This window comes from Neodiprion virginianus, chromosome 6, assembly GCF_021901495.1.
Source record: "Neodiprion virginianus isolate iyNeoVirg1 chromosome 6, iyNeoVirg1.1, whole genome shotgun sequence".
Taxonomy (NCBI): Eukaryota; Metazoa; Arthropoda; class Insecta; order Hymenoptera; family Diprionidae; genus Neodiprion; species Neodiprion virginianus.
Genome location: NC_060882.1, coordinates 11,340,586 through 11,363,752, shown reverse-complemented (window position 1 = coordinate 11,363,752; position 23,167 = coordinate 11,340,586). Strand labels below are relative to the sequence as shown.

Here is a 23,167-nt window from a genome sequence, read left to right as displayed (position 1 = left end):
GAAAATATTTCCCAGGGCTATACTCTCTTGGAAATTGAATGCTGAATGGAATGTGAATTGCCGTGACCGTGGAGCGAAGATATAATCTTTAATGTTGACTGAAAATTGCTAAAAACGACCAACCATGTACATTCTATTAAAAGTAATCAAAAGGGCATTACGGGCGGGGAGGGAATGGCAGCGTTGACTGGGCTTTTTCACCTAACGATGACAGTACCCTATATTTTATTGATTCGCTTATGGGTCTTATCGTGCTCATGGGACTGTGCACTGCGATTTCTTGCGACTGCAAGACGGCAAAATCGCAGTTTATTGTCTATTGACGTTCTCTGTGCTGTCTCTTGTGTCTTCTCTAGTTTCTTGCAATCGAGTCGGTTTCAGGGACTGATATATAGAATCAGTGGTTTCGATTGTGCATAAGAAATGATCAACGATCACCGCTATAAAGCGTACTTCATCACCCTACATAAAAAATCCGACAGTCTCTGTCGGGTCTCTGTCGAATTTTTTATGTAGGGTAGCGGCTGTGCACTGAGATTTCTTTAGATTCGAAAATAGCGAAATTCCAGGCCACAGTTATGTTTCAGTATGATGTCACCCGCCCAGGAAGTATACTCATGATACTTCTTACAGAAGTTTGTTCTGTTGACGAATGAATATAAATCTGTCCCTAGCAATTCAATACCTTAGGCCCGGTTCCACAACTTGACTTTAACCCGAGTTTACCGCGTAAACCCGGTTTAACCAAGGTTAACTGTTACTTTGCGTTTCACAATACCAAAATCTCCGGTTAAGCTTCGCTGACCAGAGTTTAAACGAAACACTGGATTTTAGGGGGTTACGTTATTAATGCTGTGCGTGTAAAGGTACGATAAAGGCCGATGAAATGCTAGGGGGGGAATTGCAGTTTTCTGCCATGCTGACTCGATTTAACATTGAAATCCCATAAAACAGGTCGATGAATGCAGAACAATAGAATTACCCCCGGACCCACCCAACTGAAGAATATATTAGCTCAGGGCTGAATGTCATTATCAGGACGGAAGAGGAGAGAAGATTTATCTCCACATTATAAAAGTTGGTCACATTCTGGTCAGGAGTTTGTCGTTTCAATATGGTTCCAATAGCGCCGCTCGCAGCGCTGATATCGCCTTTTGCACTGCGTTTGATGGCTGTAACACGAAAAATGCATTTAAAAATTGTGCACGCGTCAGGCGCGCGTGGAGCAGGTTCAAATTCCCGATGCAACAGACGAAACCAGCGCTGCGAGCGGCGCTATCGGTACTACAAACTTCCGGCCAGAATGTGTCCCACCTTTGCCATCGAAAAGAGTAGGGAGTTATGTCTCCTCCCCTCTTCCTTCCTGATGATTATATAGGTATAACATTCAAGGAACGATTATATTCCCGCAATTTCCGATTGCCGTTACCCAAAAATGTTTTACGAATTTCATACCCGTAACAAGTCAGAACAGATATTGCTAATTGTTATTCTCGATTGATATTTCAGATCGGTTGTGAGGTTGAAAGTAATAATAATAAAAGGCTTTATTCCCTCCGCACATCCATTTGAATTTCAAACTTCCCAATCACGGTCGACGCGACGGCGGTAAATGGATATCAGATCTAGATCTCGTCGAGCAACGAACCTGGGGAGATCGATCGCTCCGATTAACGGACAGAGGGTCGCGGGTTCTCGAGCCTCGTCAGAGCCGCGAAGCTCAGAACGTCGTGTCGTACGCGAGGCGAGGTAGACGACATTGCGCACTAGCTCGCTTGTTCCAACAGAGACATATAGCGTGTTCCAGAGTTGCGCCGCACAATCAATAAACTCCTATTATTCGAGTCAAGCGCACACTTCCTTTTAGGCCCGCGCGGCGCCTAGACCCGTCAAAATTTGACCACATTGAAACTCACCGATTACAGTTCTGTGTTGTTACACATTTTCCAACACACAATTTTGGTATAACAATGGCGCTCGTTAGTCCGGATCGCGTTAACGAAAAGAGCTATATCTTAGACGCAAGAAAGAATTTCGAGGATGTAAGTAAACACATTTGCTGTCAATCTTATCTTTATACGAGTGTTATATATTTATAAATATATATGACTACGTCTTCATCGTACGCTTAACTCTCGATCTAAAAATGGTTACACAATCTACAAAAGCAAAAAGTGTTACACACCATCAATACGGTCGTTGCTTCAGGAGTCTGAATACTAGATTTAGGGTGCGATGGAGACGTAGTCTGTGCAATATGAGCGATTTTACGAGTGGTAAAGTTTTTCCACGCTTCTAGAGGTGCGTCAAATACCTGTCGTCGACGCTCATTCACAGTTTTGAGCAACTTCTAAATACGGATTTCACGATGCATTGGCATGAAGTGTCTTAATTACTTTACACCAACATGTGTTTAATGCAGTTCTTTAAGGAAGCGTGTGTCACAGTGATACTTCAACGTGTAAAACCCCTGCCATAGGGCGTAATGGTGCTTAGATATGTTGAAAGACTCGCACTAAACTCAAAATATTATAGCTGCTGAACTTGCCAGTTGACAAAGTTTAAAACTCATTGCCGTTTAGACGCATTTCTTTCCGATGAAAACGATTTTGAAATTTTTTTATAACAATACTGTCTTTAGGTCATTATTTTAATGATGAAACAATTGCCATGCAGTGTGCTTCCACTTATATTTCAATGGAACATAATTCTGTGATTGAGAAATTTTGATCCACTATTGCGGCTCAGAGGAGAGGACTTTATTAAATTCCGGAAATGCTTGAGCACAGAAATTGAAATAGCGGTGCGAGGTTTATTTCCGCAGACATCTCGAGATGCCTGAGTTCAATTTCAAAATGAATTTGTTTTTTTATTTATGCGGGTCGCATCTCAACCTTGCACTTACACACAACATTTTCGAACTTGGAAAGGAATCCGCGGTGCTTTTACACCCACATGATATAAAAAAATTTGTGATTCAAATTATCTGATGCTCTCTTATCTTGACCTACTTCTATTCCGCTTACTCCGTGAAAATACTCTCATCTTTTCCCGTTTTCTAATTTCAATTTTATCGTCCATGAATTATGACCACAAGCAGTTTAGCACGTATTATGTAATGTAATCTATATATATATAACATCAAGTGTTGGACCTACATTGGATTCTCTTTAATTGCGTTACCACTTCCGACCACAAGCTAATTTAACACTTAAATGTAGGTTTCAAGCATAGTATAATCGCTACTCCGATTAAACTAGTACAGAGTATACCGTTAATTATTATCGTACTAAGTGGTTTACGAGTCTGCAAACCCAATACAACCCAGCATCATGTTTCAATTCCACATGTGAGACCATAGCGAACGCGAACTCATCATCATACATAGACGAATAAATATTTTATGGTGTACGCTGATATGGCATGCTGATGATTTTTTATTATACTCGAGACACGCGAAGTCCATTTCAGCAGAATTTTTTAAAACGCCGCGGTCATGTCTATATAATGTATATAGTATAAACACTAATAAATTACACTGGTCAACAAAATTTTGTAGCACGGACGGTGCTTACTAATTTTGAAATACGTATCTACCCTTATTATAAAACCATATTTCTTTTGATTGAATCAGGTCTATTTCTTTTTTGTTACAGCCAATACCAGTGAAATTGAATGTTTATCGTTTGGACTTATTTATTTTTTTTGATTCAGAGTGTTTCGTTATTTACTGTAAATACCGGTTAATTAATTAGAATTGATGACAAAACATCATGAATCAAAAAAGGTACGTCACAACGACAAACATTCAATTTTACTGATAGTAGCTGTAACACAAAAACTAGACCTGATTGTATCAAAATAAATATGGTTTTATAACGAGGGCAGACAGGTATTTAAAAATGAGTAAACGGCTTTCTTGTTACAAAATTTTCATGACCAGTTTAATGTAATACTATATGTAACCTCATTTTTTATTCAAGAAACTACATTTTTGGAAAAACAAAAAAAATTATATTACAATAAAATATTCGTATCCAAAATATTCTAATATCATATATACATAATCAGTCAAAAGTTTTCACGTTACACACACAAAGTGAATTTTTGTTGCTCATCTTGTGATGACTTGTCGGTCATCGCTGGTGAGTATCGTCGAGTATCGATAAGTATCGTCGAGTATCGGCGAGTACCGACTAGACTTTGGATAGATAGGTAAAATAAGTTAAATAAGATAGTTAAGAAGCGAATGTACTCGGGAGTGAATAGCCCCTCGAAATTCGTTTCATTGCAATGAAAATGATACTGAAATGATGGGTAAAAAAACCGGCTATTCGCAGCTACATTCCACCAAATGTCACTTTAGCAAAGTTAATCAGTCTTGTCGACGATCAAACCAGTTGCTTTTAATAAAGTTGCACCGTGTTCCCAGTTCGAGTGAATAAATAATAAACAAGTTCAGTAATAGTTGATAGATGAAGTGTCGGAACTGTTTTTATTAGGCAGTAAATGCAGCGCATGCCGTGTATTCCACATATTAGTCAGTGAACAGTTCTCCAGATACGTGGATACAATATTGAATGTAATCTTACTTACCGAAGTGAATCAATCGTCACATGAGTGCGCTTTAAAATACAGTCGGGTTCTTTGGTATTATTTGTGGTTTTATAAAATCTCTCTAACTTCAAAGGAGTTACAGGAAGTCGCAGTTTCAGACGTGATGTTTAACTTTCGTTTGCAAAAGTAATTTCATCTGCTACATTGCCGTCACTGTTACTAATTGATCGTACAGTTCTGTACATCGTGAAATTTGGTGCAATATGTAATCTGACCTCATTAATAGAAAAATGTTTGAAACTATCAACGATATAGAATTGGAAAAACGTACTACATATTATCGCTTCAGTTATTGTATTTTATGTAAGACGTATCCATTGAAAGAAAAAATTTGCCCTTACTAATCGCATTTTATGATGATTCAAGAGCGCATTTTCACTGTTGTAAGGGAGAATATCTTCGAAGTAGGTACTGGATTGACTTGAGAGTATTTCTTGATGGCACAGTTTGATAACATCAGTTGAATAGTCTTTGATGATATAATTATGTTTATTTCACAATTTGCAGAATGTCATATCTCACAGTTGAAGAACGTCAAAGTCAAGGCAGTTGTCGTAATAAATTAACTTCACAGGGACCTAGGTTCAGAATAATATAACCAGTAGTTTTCACTTTAATGATAAAATGTAATAACAGGAGGCTATATTTCACATAGAAACTTTTATTTACAAATGTAGGCGTTGGAAAGGGTCAATCGAGTACCGTTTAATTTTTACTACAATTTTGTTCCTCCAATTTTACTGATTGATTGGTAATTCATCCTAAGCGTCTAAAATGAAAAATACTTACATCACCTGGGTGTTGATGGTAAATTTTCGCACTGTATTGGAAACTATGTCGAATAATTGTCGTGTACGACTAATAATGCGCGTGATTTCGGGAAAATATTCTCATTATGCGCTGGATCATACATTGATCATTCGATTCGACAGGGTGGCAGTCTTGGATCGGATGATACTTACGACGACATGAAGCAGCTGGTCAGGGTAAGGCCAAACCTCAGGCTAAGGATTTACCTCTCGTTACGCCGCATATAAGTTTACATGACTTGCTCGCTTAACATTACTTTTATCAATGTGTATAATATATTTACGATGTATCGTGCACTATACTCGCTTAATTGCTATTTGATCAATATGAGTATAGGCAAAAATCGTGCTTGCGTTAAGCTTTCGCGTACTGTAATGACGATGAATACGTTAGGTAGAGTACTTCTTGTCACTCAGTGTCAGTGAGTCACACTTTTTTATTTTGATGAATGGATTTCTTGTGTAATAATAGTTTTTTACCCTCGAATGTACTCTCTAACTATTGGAAGGCTCGTATTAAGCTTTATCTGACAACAGAAAATAATTCTCATATTCTACTCATTTTTCATTCGTATAACAAATGACACACGTCTCCAAACCGTTACCATTGTCCTAAGTTTCTCTGATACATCAGATGTATACATACTATAGCGGTCGTTATCATCGTTGTAAGTTTAGTCGAGTGCTGTCGATGAACAGAAACATAGAGCTCTTTTCATTTTTTTTTTTGTATGAAATTCTTATGCGAACTTTTATATTTCCTGGTTTCACGGTCACGGCTATAGGTTTCCTCTAATTTCAACCCTTTACAATGATATTAGAGAATCGATATAATCGCCTAGTTATGTAATTGAGATAATAAAAAGTCAAGAAGAAGTGACTGCAAGTCGATAAGCATTTTACACGTATGAATGTGGCGATTAGAAATCCTCAACTTTTTTTTTCCGTCTCAGGCATGGAAACATCCGGGATTTTGTATTCAAGAGATAGATAAGTAATTTTCCATACTGCAGTTTAATCATGCTCATATCCGTGTATAAATTTCCATAACTCATATCATCACTGCAGTCATTATAATGTTTATTGTACTTCTCTGATCAAGTCATCCTCGATATTCTCCATCTGCTCTGTAACTTCTGTACATAGATACACACATATAATTTACGTAGCTATAGACGAGACTAACGACTGTGACGGCACGTGATAATCTTGGACATTATGCATACAATGTGTATTTATATGGGGTATTCCAAATCAAATCAACTGAGATTCTGATGTCCAATGGATTTTTTGGTTTGTTTCGGCCAAAAATGATATTCATAATTTTTCGAAATTTTCCGCCATTTAGGAAAAGTGTGGCGACCCGAAATATGCTCTGTATGAAGATGGACATTTTTAAAATCGATGAAACTTTTTGGTTAAATCAGGGACTCGAAAACACATCTGTTCGTCGTAATTCGAAAATGGGATGAAAAATGTTGAATATTTTTCTATTTTTGTTTTTACAAAAAAATGTTTTCTCTCGAAATTTATTTCAATGATGGTTTCTTGTAGGAAAAAACCGGTCAAGTGCAAGTAGGACTCGCGCTCCGAAGGTTTCGTACAAACTTAATTATTTTCTTTTATGCGATATAACTAAAAATTTATTATTTTTGGACTTTTTCCTTTACTTGTGCTGCGAGACCATGCTTCTCTCCAAATTCCGTGATCCAGGTCAACGAAGTACCCTAGGTTATGATGAGTGAGTTTTAGAGTATCAAAATATGTGACATAAGTGACCATATCGTTTGATTACGTTGACCTAGAAACTTGAATTTCTTACACCTCCTAGGGACCGTAGACCTTGGTATTTGACATTAATTTCAACTTGATACCTCTACCCGTTCCTGAGAAAGTGGTTCTTGACAGACAGACGGACAACGAAGTGATCCCATAAGGGCTCCATTTTTACCTTTTAAGGTACGCAGCCCTAAAAATAAAATCAACGAAACTTCGTTTTGATAAAATTCGACTTTTTTTTATTAATCCAAGAGAAAAATGAAGGAAACGATTTTTTCCGAATTAAGCATAGTTTCCTTCGTTTTACTCTTTAAAAAAAAAAGATAATCGAATTTTACCACAGCAAAGTTTTTTTTTTTATTTTATATTTTACTACAAGAAACCATCATTAAAAATAAATTCGAATTGTGTGTTTTCGCGTCCCTGATTTTACAAAAAAGTTGCATCGATTTTAAAAATGTTTATATGGATGTCAAGGATATTTTGGGTTATCGCACTTTTACAAAGTAGCGGAAAAATGTTTAAAAATTCGAAGCATCATTTTTGACCAAAACAAACCAAAAAATCCATTGGACATCAGAATCCCAGGGGGTCAGGCCGATGAACTGTTGGTTTGACGCGGAATGCCCTATATACACACATATATTATAGCCATATCTGTGTAGATGGATTTGGGTCAGTGATTTTGATTATACATGCTCTCAGTTCTACATACTCTCATTTCATGGCAGACAGATCAGCTGGAGACGAGATGAGTCTGCATCAATTTGCATCTGCATGAGTGTAATCGCTGGTGTTTGCCAATTAACAATTTGCCTCTATTGTAATAGGTTCTTATCCATTTTTTTTACACTCCTTATTTCTTATCGCGCTCGCCTTCTAGACAACGGTACATTTGAATAAAATATTTCCACTCTTCTCACACTGATATTTTCTGATATACGTATATATCTTGCAATTATTCTTTGTTATTTTACAGACTGACGAAGAAGATGCAGAAAAATTCACCAGCCTTCCATTGGCTAGTTTCAATTTCATCAATTCGATTATCGGCAGCGGTGTTATCGGTACGCTATAACAATTATTACAATTATTTCACTAATTTCTCGTACGCGATCCATGATGCATCAAACGGATTATCATTCAACAAAAAAACAACGTCACAAACGCTTATCGGGGAAAGATGTATGATTTGCACTGCCTGGAATGACCTAGTTACGAGTGCAACGGGTCTCACAAGTCTTGTACGAGTATGATATAAAATATGCAATACAGAAGTGTGAAGATGAGTGATTCAGAATTGGTTCATCTCAAATTAACATTTTTAAATGACATGTTTATGGTTAAACAATTTTCTTTGCATAACTGCAACCATTTTACGAGATCGATTATCACACGTGAATACATTGTTATCTTTCAGCATTACACGTTATGTATATCTGACGAAAACAGATTGTATGTAGACAATTGTGTTGAACTATGATGTAACTTCCGTATCGTAACAGTCACGAATATTCGTAATCGCAATTTCTCTAATTACTTACCGAGATGACAACAGCTGTGCATGACATTGATCGAAAAAGAAAAATGTTCCTCACTTTAGGGACAGTGGAAATTTAAAACCTTAAAAGTATTTCGCTGTATCAAAAGTAAGCCTCCATCAAATACCGAGTACGATTTTGGAGCTAATACTCATTGCAGTAACAGCTTTAACGTGTCCAGTCTTGATGGATAATTAAGCAAAGAGCAAGCACTGTTCCAATTTCAGTATTATTTTCAATTTAGCGATACAAGATATTCGAAATGGAAAAAGCGGCACTTGTTCGCGAATAAATGTTCCAAACTCGCGAGCATATTTTTAGATCTGCTTTGATGCTATGCAAAACGAGTTCTACGCGTATAGTGACCCCGAACGACCGTCAGCAAGTGAGGGTTTTGAATTAGCTAATTAATTGTAGAAATTAATTTTAGGTATACCCTACGCTTTACATCAGGCTGGATTCGGCATGGGACTCGGGCTGCTAGTTCTTGTAGCAGTTTTAACCGACTATTCCCTTATTCTTATGGTCCGGAGCGGTCATATCTGCGGGGAAATGAGTTACCAGGGATTAATGAGAGCCAGTTTCGGACGACCTGGGTTTTACATACTCACCGCCTTGCAGTTCATGTACCCGTTTATAGGTGAGTTAACGTACCAAGCAAACAAGTCCCGAGACGTACTTGAGCGCAATTTAATTTGAAATTTAGTTTTAATTGTTTTCCGCGAAAATGTCTTTAATTCATTACAGACTCCTGAGATTGGAATCATTTCTTTTACCTAGCTACTCAATATCTTAATATTTACACGAAACTGGCACATTCCTTTTTCAGCAATGGTGTCCTACAACGTCGTAGTCGGAGATACGGTAACCAAAGTATTGATAAGGGTAACCGGCATCGATGAGACGAACATCTTCGCTAAAAGGCAGGTCGTCATTCTGCTGGCCACCCTATGCATCACGATACCTCTGTGTCTTTACAGAAACATAGCAAGACTGGCGAAAATATCTTTCCTATCTCTTGTCTGCGTGGGATTCATCCTGATTACGATTTTCGTTAGGATGGGTACCTTGGCTTCAGTAGTGTAAGTACTTATTCTTGTATTCCATATTATAAAATGCTTCAGATCCATTCTCAACTACTGTATAGAGTAGATCCGCTTCAATTGAACTTCAGTTATCGGAATTAGAAAAGTTATGCTCCAAGATATTTCAATTGCTCAAACATTTGTTTCACAAATGTTGCAACATGTGTGGCATGAATCGTCCCTTCTAGGCCAAATAATGGCTGACAGGATTAATCACCCGCATTGCAGTAATATGCCGATCGTTTACTTCCTAGAGTCAACCATGCGTCGAAGGATGTGAAAATTGTTTATTAAATACGGTTCACAAAGAAACTTGGGATGCTTACGGTTCCTTTTGTCGCGATCCATGGCGAGAGCTGGCCCTTTACCCTACGCTAGCTAAGTCACCTGGAAAACGATCGAATTTCTTAAAACTCTTCCTTAAGAAGCTTCACCTTTACGTTTTTCAATATTGGGTTACGCTCGTGAGCTGACCGATGATTTGACGTTATATCTGAACTGCATGGTCAAACAAAGGAATGAAAAATACTTTGTTGTTTTCGTTCGCTGCAGTAAGTATACTTATCACCAGACTATAGGGGAATTGAGCGAATAACATGATCGCAATAATTTTAGTGGTACAGCAGTAGTTATTGTAATCAGACATATTATGCTCATCGCTGGGAAATTAATTACTGCTTGCACATGTAATCGGTGACAGGTTATGTGTTTTCAGTTTTTGTAATGTTAAAATGAATCTAGCTAAAATAATCGTTGGTTAATAATTTACCTTCTAAGTTTAAGCTCCTCTAATAAAAATAATTTTTTTTTTTTGTGAAAACGCGCTGAAACACTGGTACAAAAACTGGTGTCCGAGCTTTCCTTGACGACGCATTTGAAACTCCACTACGCCAGAGAGGAAGTCGGGATTTCACTCCGGTTATAGATAAATATCGACGAACTGTGCATCACGAATTACGACACGTAAAAAGTAGCCATTCATATTCATCCATATTATTCGCCAAAAGACGCTGAAGCTTCACAACAACATAATTGAAATGACTGTACCTAAGATTTCTGAAACTTTGATAAATTTTTGTTTTCTGTTGTTGCTAAGCATTTTGGATTTTTTCTTATCGTCAAAGAGATAATATTTCACTCGAAATATTTCGACATTTGACCTCCCACACGGCACGAAATATGTCAGAAATATTTCCGAAATGTTACAACATTTCAGATTCATTACATCATTTCAGGAATATTTCTGAAATGTTTCTGAAATATGTCAATTGCAATATAACATTCCCAATATTTCGGAAAGCTTTCAGAAATATTTCAAATGCAATATAACATCACTGGTACATTCGAAACGTTTCAGAAATATTTCAAATGCAATATAACATTTTCGATATTATAAATATATTTCAGAAATATTTCAAATGTAATATAACATTTTCGATATTATAAATATATTTCAGAAATATTTCGAATGCAATATAACATCACTGGTACCTTTGAAACGTTTCAGAAATATTTCAAATGTAATATAACATTTTCGATATTATAAATATATTTCAGAAATATTTCGAATGCAATATAACATCACTGGTACCTTTGAAACGTTTCAGAAATATTTTAAATGCAATATAACATTTTCGATATTACAAATATATTTCAGAAATATTTCAAATGCAATATAACATTTTTGATATTATAAATATATTTCAGAAATATTTCAAGCGCAATGTAACATCACCCGAACTTTCGAAACGTTTCAGTAATATTTCCGTTTATGTGTGTATACATAAGTATTTTTCATAAAATTTGTCATTTTTCAAATTTTCCATAATGGACACGTGCATAAAGTTTTTCAATATTTATACCTTTCATAAAGTTGTGGATCTTTAATGATTATGCATACTGAGCTACGTCGAGTCAAGAAGACCGAAGTGAAGATTTTTTGACGGAATACGAATTGGGCGTCATAATTCTCATTTGTCTTGTTGAATCTACCAATTTTCTCGAACAATATCTCTTAAGGGACAACACCACTGTGACGGCTTCAAAAAATCGATTTTTTGAAAACCATCTAGAAAAATCTAGAATACATTTAAGAATAGAATGCCGTTGGTCCCAGGTCGAAAAAATAATTATTTTGGGAGATATAGGAAATATGGGAGATGCCAAAGGGACTCGTGACAACGGGTCCGAAAGTGTGGTCCACACCGAATGCGTGTTTACTTTAAAACTAGTATAACATTGACCAGATACTTCCAAATTCCAATGTTTAGAATATTCAAGTATTGGAGGTGGTGGTTTCGAACGCCTTAAACGGATACATATAACTATTCGTTATTTACGTCTGAACTATATAAGAATAAACAAGCAGTGATTATATTTTAACTAAACAATTCATCAACAATTAACATTCCTTTTTGATTCCTGGGTGACCGGTTTACACTAATTGTAATATTATAATATTTATTCACATTCTTATTCTACGTATACGTTTATGAAAATTACCGTCGTACTTATATTAATTCAAATTAACGCGCCTTATTTATTCGCGATTTATCCGCGAGGAAGCGCTGAAAAACCCTAAAAACATGGCATCACGTCGCATACTCGAGCGCGAGTGCTCGAGCGTCGCGCGCCAATTTTTCGCGCATCACCGTCGCGCAGCGTCGTGCACCCTTCCATCCTTCATTCTCGAGCTTTCTTGTTTTTTCGCACCGCGTTTTACAGGTCGTTAGATACCACGGATCTCTTGAGAAAATTACAGAAACCCACGTGGCAAGAAAAGCGGATATTTGGTAAGTAAATGTTTAATTTCCAATAAATGTGTAGAGAATTAGACCAAAAAATATCCTTAGCTACTTGGCATAATTACATATTTACGTGCATATTTGCTATGTACGCGGTTCTGCAGTTTGCTTGCTAAATCGGCTATCCTTGGCCACCACGTGTTGAATGGTATGCAATTGAAATACCGGCTTATGTGTGAACAGAAAGTACTATACTGCTTATAATTTTTTGGCAATCTGTGAATTAAATAAAATAATTACGATCGTTGACTTCCCAACTATGAAACATCTATAATATTAAATCTTTTTATAGTTTACTCAACAAGGTTATTTCCTAACCGCAGTTGACCTCTCACGAGTGAGTACTCGTTTGCTTTTCCACAGAATTGAAAAAATCATGCTACGTATTTGAAGGATAACTTTTTGTCAGAATAACTTTTCCTTTGGAAAATCATTGTGATCTTGATGAACTAAGAGTGTTTGACCAAATATTTAGAAAAAGTCAGAAATAGTGGAAATTGTGTGTGGAAATTTCTGGTTTTTTTCTCATATTTTTTGGTTAACAGATCTTCGTTTATCCAAATCAGAATGATTCACCAAAGAAAAATTCGTCCTGATAATTATCCTTCAAATTGCATAATGATTTTCCCCCTTGATGGAAAATCACACGATACGGCATAATTGCCTTATGCAGTATTAAATTATGCATATTCCGATATTCGTATAGTGTCGCGATTTATTAATAAAGGCTAATTTTAATTTATACTAAATTGTTGATCAATTGAAACTTGAAGATACGCCGAACGTTATCAAACTTCGGTTTACTTTTCACTAGTTAATTACTGATTGAGGCCTGTATATTCAAAACTGTACGTGTTTAACATTTTAACTATAATTATTATAGGATATTATTATGCATTATAATTATTTTTCACGCTATACATATAGACGGGCCCTAATGAAACACTTAGTGTATCTCGCTGGCTCAAATAGAACAAGGCTAATTCATAAAAAGCTGTATAAGGCATGTACAGAGCTCTGTATATACGTCCTATGTCAGCTTCAGTTTTATGCACATTCCTATCATTGTTGATTATAAAATAGCAGAATATACTCTCACAAAACATTCTGCTTATACGTTATTTCAATCTGGCGTATACCACTTTGAGCCTCGTGTAATCTAGCTTTAGTTAGAAAGGTATCAGACTAGGTGGAGACCGCCGATCAGTAATTACAGGTTATTTACTTTGAATCACACTCATGTATTTACAACTAAATCTTGAAACATCTGTAATAATTGCAGGAAAAGGTTGAGCAGCTGACAGTCAACTGTGTATTCGAAATATACAACATACGTTTTAGGTAAGACTATTATTAACCAATCATTTAGTTTATGTTTGATCAAATGATTGGGTAACCAGCTACCATTCGATTGGCAATCACACTAATCTAATATCAATAGTGGCATGACGTCCATATTTTCAGTGTATATTTTATGTTAAACAACTTAACTTTGCAGTCAACTGTATAGTAGACCCTGACAAACTTTAGTTCTCAGACTGTTTTCAGAATAAACTTTTATTTTCCTGCACATCAAATGAGAAATTATTGACTGACCTTTTGTTATTCAAAGTTTTATGTTTGCAACATTGAATATTATACTTTATTATACTTGTATTATTTATGATATTTGATTTCAGAAAATGACACGTAAAAGGAAAAGTAACGACTGCTATTCAGATAGACATAAACGTCAACTCGTTGAACAACAAACTAAATTAAGTATTATTAGAATGAAGCACGTTAAGCACATATAGTACGAAATGTAAAGTCGTGATCCAAACGCTTTTTTTAAAATATACATGAAAATAAGTATAGTTTTTTCTCGACTTAAACTTATTATTATAATATTATAATAATCAAATTATTTTTAAATCAATAATGCATATGAAAATATAGGTTATGATAATTAAGCTGATACAGGGCAATCTTTTGCTATACACCATATTTACTAGTATAGTAGTAACTATACGTAGTAACATTTACTACGTGTATTACGTAACATTTCTTCGTAAATATTGTGCAGAGCAAAAGACTGTCCTATATCAGCTTAATTATTATAGCCTATATTTTCATATGCATTATTGTTTCCAAAATAATATAAACATAATAATATAATAATAAGTTTATATTGAGAAAAAGACTATACTTACTTTCACGTATATTTCGAAAGAAGCCTTTGGTTCACGACTTTACATTTCGTACTACGCACTAGTATAGTATGTGTAGTAACATTTACTACGTGTGTTACGTAACATTTCTTTGTAAATATTGTGTAAAGCAAAAAACTGCCCTATATCAGCTTAATTATTGAAACCTATATTTTCATATGCATTATTGTTCCCAAAATAATATAATCATAATAATATAACGATAAGTTTATATTGAGAAAAAGACCATACTTACTTTCCTGTATATTTCAAAAGAAGCCTTCGATTCACGACTTAATATGGACATGAGTCTGTACGATTTTATAATGTATTTGAAAATAAAAACTTTGTAAGATACCTATATAATTAATCATTTTACTCAGATTCAGGACTTTCTTTATTACCTGAAAGATTTTTGAAATGTATTGTGGAATATATCAGAAATATTTTCACTATATCTTTCGGAAATGTTTCAGCAATATATCAGTCACCATTTTCAGATATATCGCTGAAAAATTTCTGAAATATATCGCGGAAATATTTCTGACATATGACCGAAATGTTTCTGACATATTTTTGACATATGTCAGCTATAAAACGTTAGTTATATATGCGGACATGGACATATTTCTGACATATTTCTGAAATGTTGCAATGGAATATAAAATGTTTCTAATAAGACATTTCTGAAACATTTCTGAAATATATCGCGGAAATATTTCTGACATATTACCGAAATGTTCCTGACATATTTCTGACATATGTCAGCTATAAAACGTTAGTTATATATGCGGACATGGACATATTTCTGACATATTTCTGAAATGTTGCAATGGAATATAACATGTTTCTGATAAGACATTTCTGAAACATTTCTGAAACATATTGTGCTGTGTGGGCTAACAAATCAATATCCACGCCCAATTTATTCGTAACAACACGAAACGTACAACATGAACGGTCAATACTATAAACGCAATTTAAAATTAGTTAGTCTTGAATATCTGCTTGGATCTCAAAACTTCAGAGAATAGGTGGAAATTTTTTCCCACGTGGATTTTTTGCTGAGAACTTGACATAATTTTACATATAATACTGAAAGCCATTCATCGAAGAGTTTGCACCTATATAGTGCAACTGATACCGGTCAGTTGCACCATATTTTAATCTACCTCGAGCAAATTCATTATTATTTTGCCATAGCTCGGAGAGAAAATAAAATAAATAATTTCCGAGGCACGACGGCCCTCTATAAAATGAGAAAAATTAAGTTTTGTTTGGAAGTTTTTTAAAGAGCCCCGCCGTGCCCCGGTCTCCCCTATCTTTGTTATAAAATAAATGACAACAATTCAACAACAAATAAAAGTATCAGTTGGACAAACATACAATAATAACGCACTACCGTTAGTGCAACCGATATGTGCACATTTCTTACACTCAGATTGGAGCCATTCTTCGTTGCTTTGAGTATACGGCTGCAAGCAGATTAAACAAAATGTAACTTGGTCCGAAGACTTTCGGTCGATGAATTTACTCGGTTTTTTCGTTATCCTTTTCTTCTTGGTGGTTTTGTAATTGGATAGGGAATTGAGTAAGAAATGAAGATGGAAAAATAAGTAGGATTTGAACTGTGTTACTATTAACACCAACGGCAATTTTGTATACACAAATAAAAATCCTGTGCTCCGAATCATAACCTAACCTGCATCACTTATAGTCAAAGCATCTTAGTTCGAGGTAGTTGATATCAATTATGAACAACACTCATGGTTTACACACCTGACGAAAACGTATTGAAAGGGGAATATTTACTTTCGAATGCAAAAAATAGACAATTGAGCACAGGACAAAAAGGATTTGCATAACTTCTGCGAAACGTTGGTGATAACTTCTGTAAATTAGTCCATACAGTTCAGATATAATCAGCAAGATGGCGGAGTCTTTACTGTAACAATTAACGCCCTGTTACAACTGACACCAGTCTCCCCTATATCTAACAATTATGCATATTGTACAGTCTATACATGCATTACGATACACACATTGTATTTATCAAACCCCTTAGGCCAAGTCACGAAGACGGCTGGAGATTCGCCAACCTTCCAGGAATCATTCCAGCGGTGGGCATAATGGCTTTTGCATTCATGTGCCATCATAACACTTTCCTCATTTACGGGTCAATAGAAAGAGTGACACAGCAAAAGTGGGACGTCGTCACTCACTGGTCCCTTCTTACATCGTTCATCGTCGCAGCTGCATTCGGTATTGCTGGTTACGCCACTTTCACCGCCGATGTCCAAGGCGATCTGATGGAGAACTACTGCTGGGACGACGATCTTATGAATCTCTCAAGGGTCATGTTCAGTGGGACGATACTGCTCACCTATCCTATCGAGTGTTTCGTTACTAGAGAGGTACGCACGGAGATGTAATGTACGATATGCGCATAGAACTCGCAGATAATAATGTGTTATCTAAATTAAAAGTATTTTGGTTCGTTACCATTGGTTCAGGTAGTTGGACCGAGGTTACTATACTATTACTACGATAAATATGCATTTATTTCAACTATAAAAACATTAGACCATTGCTATTACTATCAAAATTCAATTTACCGAAGTAATTTTTGTGGTGAATTGAAAACCAGCAACAGTTTCTATACACTTGAGGATACTGTACTCGTATTCAAGCGTAAGCCGAGGAATAAAATATATTTTCCTCATGGTAGGCGGAAAACGGGATTTTACAATGTCTACGTCGGATGAAAAATGTTGTCTGCATCACGTGCGTAACAGTTTATACCCTTGATACGAAAATAACTATTTCCTTCCGGCATTCAATAACTTATACATGATAGAATGGCAGTTGCTAGAGAAGCCAATCCTAATTTGAAATTAAAACTAGTATGCACGGTCGGTAAAGTGGTGAAAAAGATAGCTGCCTGCAGATTCTAATTAATACGTATAACAAGCGCCATTCTACAATATTGTTCATTGGTGAAAACAAATTCCATCCTATTGCTCTGTTTAAAGAGTACTCCGAAACCTACAATCGTGGTAATTTACTTAAGTACTCGGCCAAGAGTTAGAGGAAAAAAGTAGCTTCGTATAATGCAAATTTCTACGGAATTTAATTTTTTATTGGAAAATGTTGGGGGTCTTCCCTGAATATGAATTTAAGTTGGTGCTGCGGCGGGGGGGGGGGGGGGGGGGGGGGGGGGGTGAGCTTCGGTCGCCATCTTGGAAAAAAACACATTTTACCAAATACCTCGTGAATTCCGCGTCATCGTCAAGAAAATTCTCTACGACTTTTATTGGAAACTTTTTTTCTCCATAATAGCGCATAGGTTTTTATACATAGGGTGCCAGATTTTTTCATTTTCATGAAAAATTTCATGGAAATTTTGTGTACTACAAATTTCGTTATGGTCATTTTTATAGTTTCATTAACCGTTAACTATATTTTTGGCAATAACCATTTTGCGAAAAGTTTGCCGCACTATGTATGAAAACCTATGGACTATACAGAAAAAAGTTTCAAATAAAAGTTTTAGAGAATTTTATTATCTGTGAAAACTATTTTAACTGTTTACACGAGATATTTGATAAAACGTCTTTTCCGAGATGGCGGCTAAAGCTTAACCCCGTCCCCCTCCACGCGTCCCACCAACTTGAATTTACATTCATGGGACACCCCTGAACATTTTCCAACAAGAAAATTAATTCTGTAGTAGATTGCAGAAAACAAGTATTCGTCTTTTGAACTATATATACAGTATCGCCTGATTTCTAAAATAGTCGTAACGAAATACGGTAAAAATTGAACCGTATTATGGACCGATGACGTAATGGTTATACCTCCGAATTTCCTTTCTGATCTTGATGTTTTTCAACAAAACCACTCGACGTATAATAATGTGGTTTTATCAACAAAACTAGGTGGGGGGGGGGTTATAATAATGCCGAAGGATTATACTTTCCAAATATATCGGAAACTTTCCTGGCAGTATACAATTTTCGTTAACGGATGCATGACGAAATTATGAATCGAATTTGTATTAAGGGGGTATTCTAGTGTAGAAATTTGAAAAAATCGATTTTTTTTTTTTTTTTATATTTTCAAAGCTTAACCTTTCAAGAATGTGTCCTTAAAAGGACAAGTCAAAATTTCAATTATTTTCAGAGATATAGCTATTTTAGTGACACGTCTTCAATACTGGCTCGGCTGGAACGAATTTTACTCGAAACTTTAAACGCGTTTTTCTCAAAACTACATTTTTCAAAACGGTTGACATGATTTCTCAAGTTCTATTGAACCGATTTACTTGAAATTTGGTGAGAATCTTCTCAATACATGTCTCTGTCGCACGAACTATTATTATAACGAAATGATAATTTTTACTATTTTTAAAAAATTCAGAAACGTCCAAAAAAGTAAAAAAAAACGTATTATTTTTTCGGACAGCCGTAATTTGGCAAAAAAAAATTTTTTTTCGACTTTTTTTTAGTTAGTACGATAGCTGCATTTATGTAGATTAATAATCTTTTTTTTTTTTTTCTGATTTTGAAAATGCTTGCAATCGTGACAACATTGGCGCGCCATTTTTTTTGTACCCCCCACTTCAACAACTCATAGCACTTTCAATTTTGTATTTTTTGACTTGTTTTTTTTTTTTTGTAATCGTGAAATAATAATAAACGCCTGATAAAAAAATGGATAGTAAAAATATTTTTTGTTTTTTGTTTATAGCACTTCAAAAAACACCTCAAATTCATGCCTCTACACTAGAATACCCCCTTAAAAACTCGTACGGTGTATATTATTTAGAAAATGAGTTATACTCACGCGGTATCCACTCGTCCGTGCGTAAACTTTCAGCAGAGAAAGACACTGATTCGTTACGTGCATTTCGTTTGAACAGGTACTGATGACCGCGATAAAGGGTACGGACGAAACGGAGAATCACGATGCCTACATTTCCGGCTCCGACCGAAAGTACTTGATAATAACTTTGAGCATCGTAGCGGTGACGTACCTAATTTCAATGTCAACCGACTGCCTCGGGGTCGTCCTAGAACTTAATGGGATTCTGGCCGCAGTACCATTGGCCTACATTCTGCCCGCGCTCTGCTACCTCAGACTCGAAGAGGGCTCGCTGTTTTCGGCGAAGAAGCTTCCCGCTTTGGGACTGATGCTTTCTGGGGTATTCGCGGCTATTTCCGGACTCCTGCTGCTCATCTTCACTTCGGGTTCGACCGACTCCTGTTTCCACGGGACAACGCTTGCTTACTGTGGCAATTCGACGGACACCGTAAGCACTACGGATCCGGCAACTGGTGTCTTATAATAATCTTACATGTAGGCCGATATCGTTCTGATGTCCACAATGCGTGCAACGCAAGTTACTTTTACAATGTTTATTCATTTTTCCTCATTTTCTGCTCGGCCTAACCGAACCGCTTTAAATATAATAAGTAATATTTTACAAATTTTTGAGACTTTTGATATATATCTTTGTACACAATATTTTTTTATTTTATTTTTTTACACATAATTATTACCGTATGGTGATCATTTTGAGTTTAGATTTTACAGTGCATTTCACGTCGTATAAATTATGGGTAATAGTTTCATGCTTGCAAATCTAGTATCATTTTTGATTCGATGAAATATGTTTACTCTACATATTTATACCTATATATGCATGTATTGAAAATCGTGAAGCTCTTGTATGTGACATCGACGCATCGAAAGCAGACCATTGATGACCATAAGAAAGTATTTACCAAGCACAAAGATAGAAAGGAAAAATATTACCTAACGTTAAAAATCGTATACAAATATTTGAAAAAAAAAGGAAAAAAAAACAATTATCGTCAAACGAGCAACAGTGTTCACAGTTGATGATAATAATATTATTACTATTGTTATGTGTGTATAAATATATATTAAACGAATTTTGTCACCTTCGACAATCGCTGCTATACCAAAACGCGTGTTGCCAAAGTAATGTATTGTATACATTATATACCTGTATGTATAATTATGTTATTTCAAACTGTAGTGTGGAAAAGAATTTTCTTTGTTGCCATGAGGATGAAAATTGACAATTTGGTTTTTGCATGAGAAATATTGAAATAAATAATACACTATATACACAAAGTGGAAAAGCGAATTAAAGTAGGTCGTATTGTTTCGTTTTTCAATTGAATCAAAACTGAAGCAAATAAACCAGATTGAAAACTACGATAATACGACGTTACGCGTGCTAAGATATACATGATCTATGTACTAGAAGATCTGTAACATTCAATTGCATATAACATTCACAATTGTCGTTGTTACCAAAGAAGAAAATCTATGTTTTAATTACGTTAGGTTTCTTTACTTTATACGTGTCCAAAAATTTTGAATCTTTCATCGTGCAAAGACCCAATTGCTGATGCATAGTGTTGTTCCCGTGTTGTGAAAAACCACTTGAAAGTCAAAGAACAAAAAAAAAAACACAACAAAGAATACGGTCAAGTAAATCAAAACATGATATTTTGAACATGCAGGCTGTGTTTCATTGATACTGGACATGTACATATGGAAAAAATTACACGGGAAACTTAATGTAATTTAAACTCTTCGTCTACGCTGCGATATGTGGAGAGTTTAGAAACTGACGGAATAAAGGAGTCAGATTTGAATCTCTAACAATAAGAAATAATATAAAAAAAGAAAAGAATGCATAAGTAAATGAAAAGATTTAGCGCGAGGATGGATAAATAAAAACGAAACCGAGTCTCAACTTTCAAGGAAGACTATATATAATATTTAGATTTAAATAAAACCAGTATATGCAAATCCGTCGACGTTTACGAAAAAAGAAAAGAGGAAAACTGTTATCAAAATAAGGAAAGCAAAAGAAAAAAGAAAATAATAAGTAGACAAAACTAGACCAATACGTATAAATTTACTTTCTCTCGCGCCAAACCTTTTTACATAAATAGATATTTGCGACATTCTACAACTTCGTCTGTGATTTTTATTTTTCGACTATTATTTATTCTCGTGAGATATTCGATATATAATTGTAATATAGTCTATTTGAAATGTATTATAAATGAGGTTGAAATCGTATGTATATATGATTATACAAATGACAAATATATGAATTTAACAATTATATTTAAAAATTTCTGACGGTCTCTTCTGTTATTCTGCAATGTCTATCTGGAAGTGTTTTGAAATCTTCTTACTTTTCTATACTTTTGATCAGGGTCGAATGTTCGGTGATTGATGCACAAACGTATATAGCACGGTACGTTATGTATATGTATAGATAACTTACGGTCGACGTGAAATTTTTCAACCCTGCGAGACAAGAAACATTGGTGAGACTTTTCAAAATAGTACCAGGAAAATTGAATGCAACCTTGATCCATGAGCCATTCATCCTTTTGGCCCTATTTCCATATTTTGCGACTGAAGACTGATTTAACGGGGTTGCAAGTTGACACACGATTCGATGTAATGTATTTTACAGATATACCGTAGTCTCATGAAAAACAGTCGCCTCTTGAGGCTGTAGAACTGCGAAATCAGCGGCTCCATGCGGTTGGCAAAAGCCATGTCCAATTCACGTCATAAGTCCAATGCAGCTTTCACGTATTTATACGGAAAGACGAGGAAATAATTATAATCTAACGGGTTCATATCGAGATGCTACCGTGAACATACATTACCCGATATGGTATTTTCATATCAAGGGCGTGAAGTTCGACTTTACGCCCCGAGTATCGCGCGATCACACGAGGGGTTTGAAGTCGTACGCCCCTGATATCAACAAATTTTTCGTCTCAGTAGGCGCAAAGTACGGGAAAACGTACTTAAGGATTCGCAAGGATTAGATAAAGGGAACGCCGCTATGAGGTCGCAATTTATTTTTGCGTACACGGCGTTCGGCGCCTCTCTCAAGTGGGAGCGTGAACAACAGCCCCCCTCAACCCGCCACTCGCTTTTCAACGGCCAATCTTTAATAAATTCAATAAAATATTTTATTACTGTAAAATTAGTTTTTATATCAAGCAGGTGAAAAATATTTTTATGGCATTCGACACACGTTATTCGATATTAAAATAATATTACGGTATCCAATCGTAACGTACAGTTGATAATAATCGAATATCTCAATATCAATTGACGTGTACACTTAGTCGATACTTGATGTTAAATTAAATTTACTATGTGCACCTAGTTGGATTGATACCAGTAGCAGAATCAAACAGGCTTACTTTATAGCTAAGGTTCGATTTGAACCCTATACGTTTGTTCGTGGGCTGTGTTCCGTTCGGCTGT

The 23,167-nt window shown here is 35.6% G+C and overlaps 1 protein-coding gene across 4 annotated transcripts; it reads left to right on the top strand.

The window, feature by feature from the left end:
• Nucleotides 1-1,720: 1,720 nt before the first annotated feature.
• LOC124306882 (putative sodium-coupled neutral amino acid transporter 11) lies at nucleotides 1,721-21,394 on the top strand. 4 transcript variants are annotated; one of them, XM_046767996.1, is made up of 7 exons: nucleotides 1,721-2,042; nucleotides 5,550-5,603; nucleotides 8,185-8,272; nucleotides 9,177-9,386; nucleotides 9,576-9,828; nucleotides 16,890-17,238; nucleotides 19,746-21,394. In XM_046767996.1, the coding sequence occupies exons 1-7, from the start codon at nucleotides 1,971-1,973 to the stop codon at nucleotides 20,169-20,171; spliced, it is 1,452 nt and encodes a 483-aa protein (XP_046623952.1). In that variant the 5' UTR covers nucleotides 1,721-1,970; the 3' UTR covers nucleotides 20,172-21,394. The 4 variants fall into 4 exon arrangements, with proteins under 4 accessions (XP_046623952.1, XP_046623954.1, XP_046623953.1 ...); XM_046767997.1 differs by lacking the exon at nucleotides 1,721-2,042 and adding an exon at nucleotides 4,905-5,424; XM_046767998.1 differs by lacking the exon at nucleotides 5,550-5,603 and having other exon boundaries at nucleotides 1,722-2,042.
• Nucleotides 21,395-23,167: the final 1,773 nt, after the last annotated feature.

Excerpts from the sequence above, each read along its gene's own strand:
- LOC124306882 (XM_046767996.1), top strand. The coding sequence starts at position 1,971 with ATGGCGCTCGTTAGTCCGGATCGCGTTAACGAAAAGAGCTATATCTTA. Across the intron at positions 9,387-9,575 it reads GTTCATGTACCCGTTTATAG|CAATGGTGTCCTACAACGTC; the intron begins GTGAGTTAACGT and ends TTCCTTTTTCAG. Across the intron at positions 9,829-16,889 it reads GGTACCTTGGCTTCAGTAGT|GCCAAGTCACGAAGACGGCT; the intron begins GTAAGTACTTAT and ends CAAACCCCTTAG.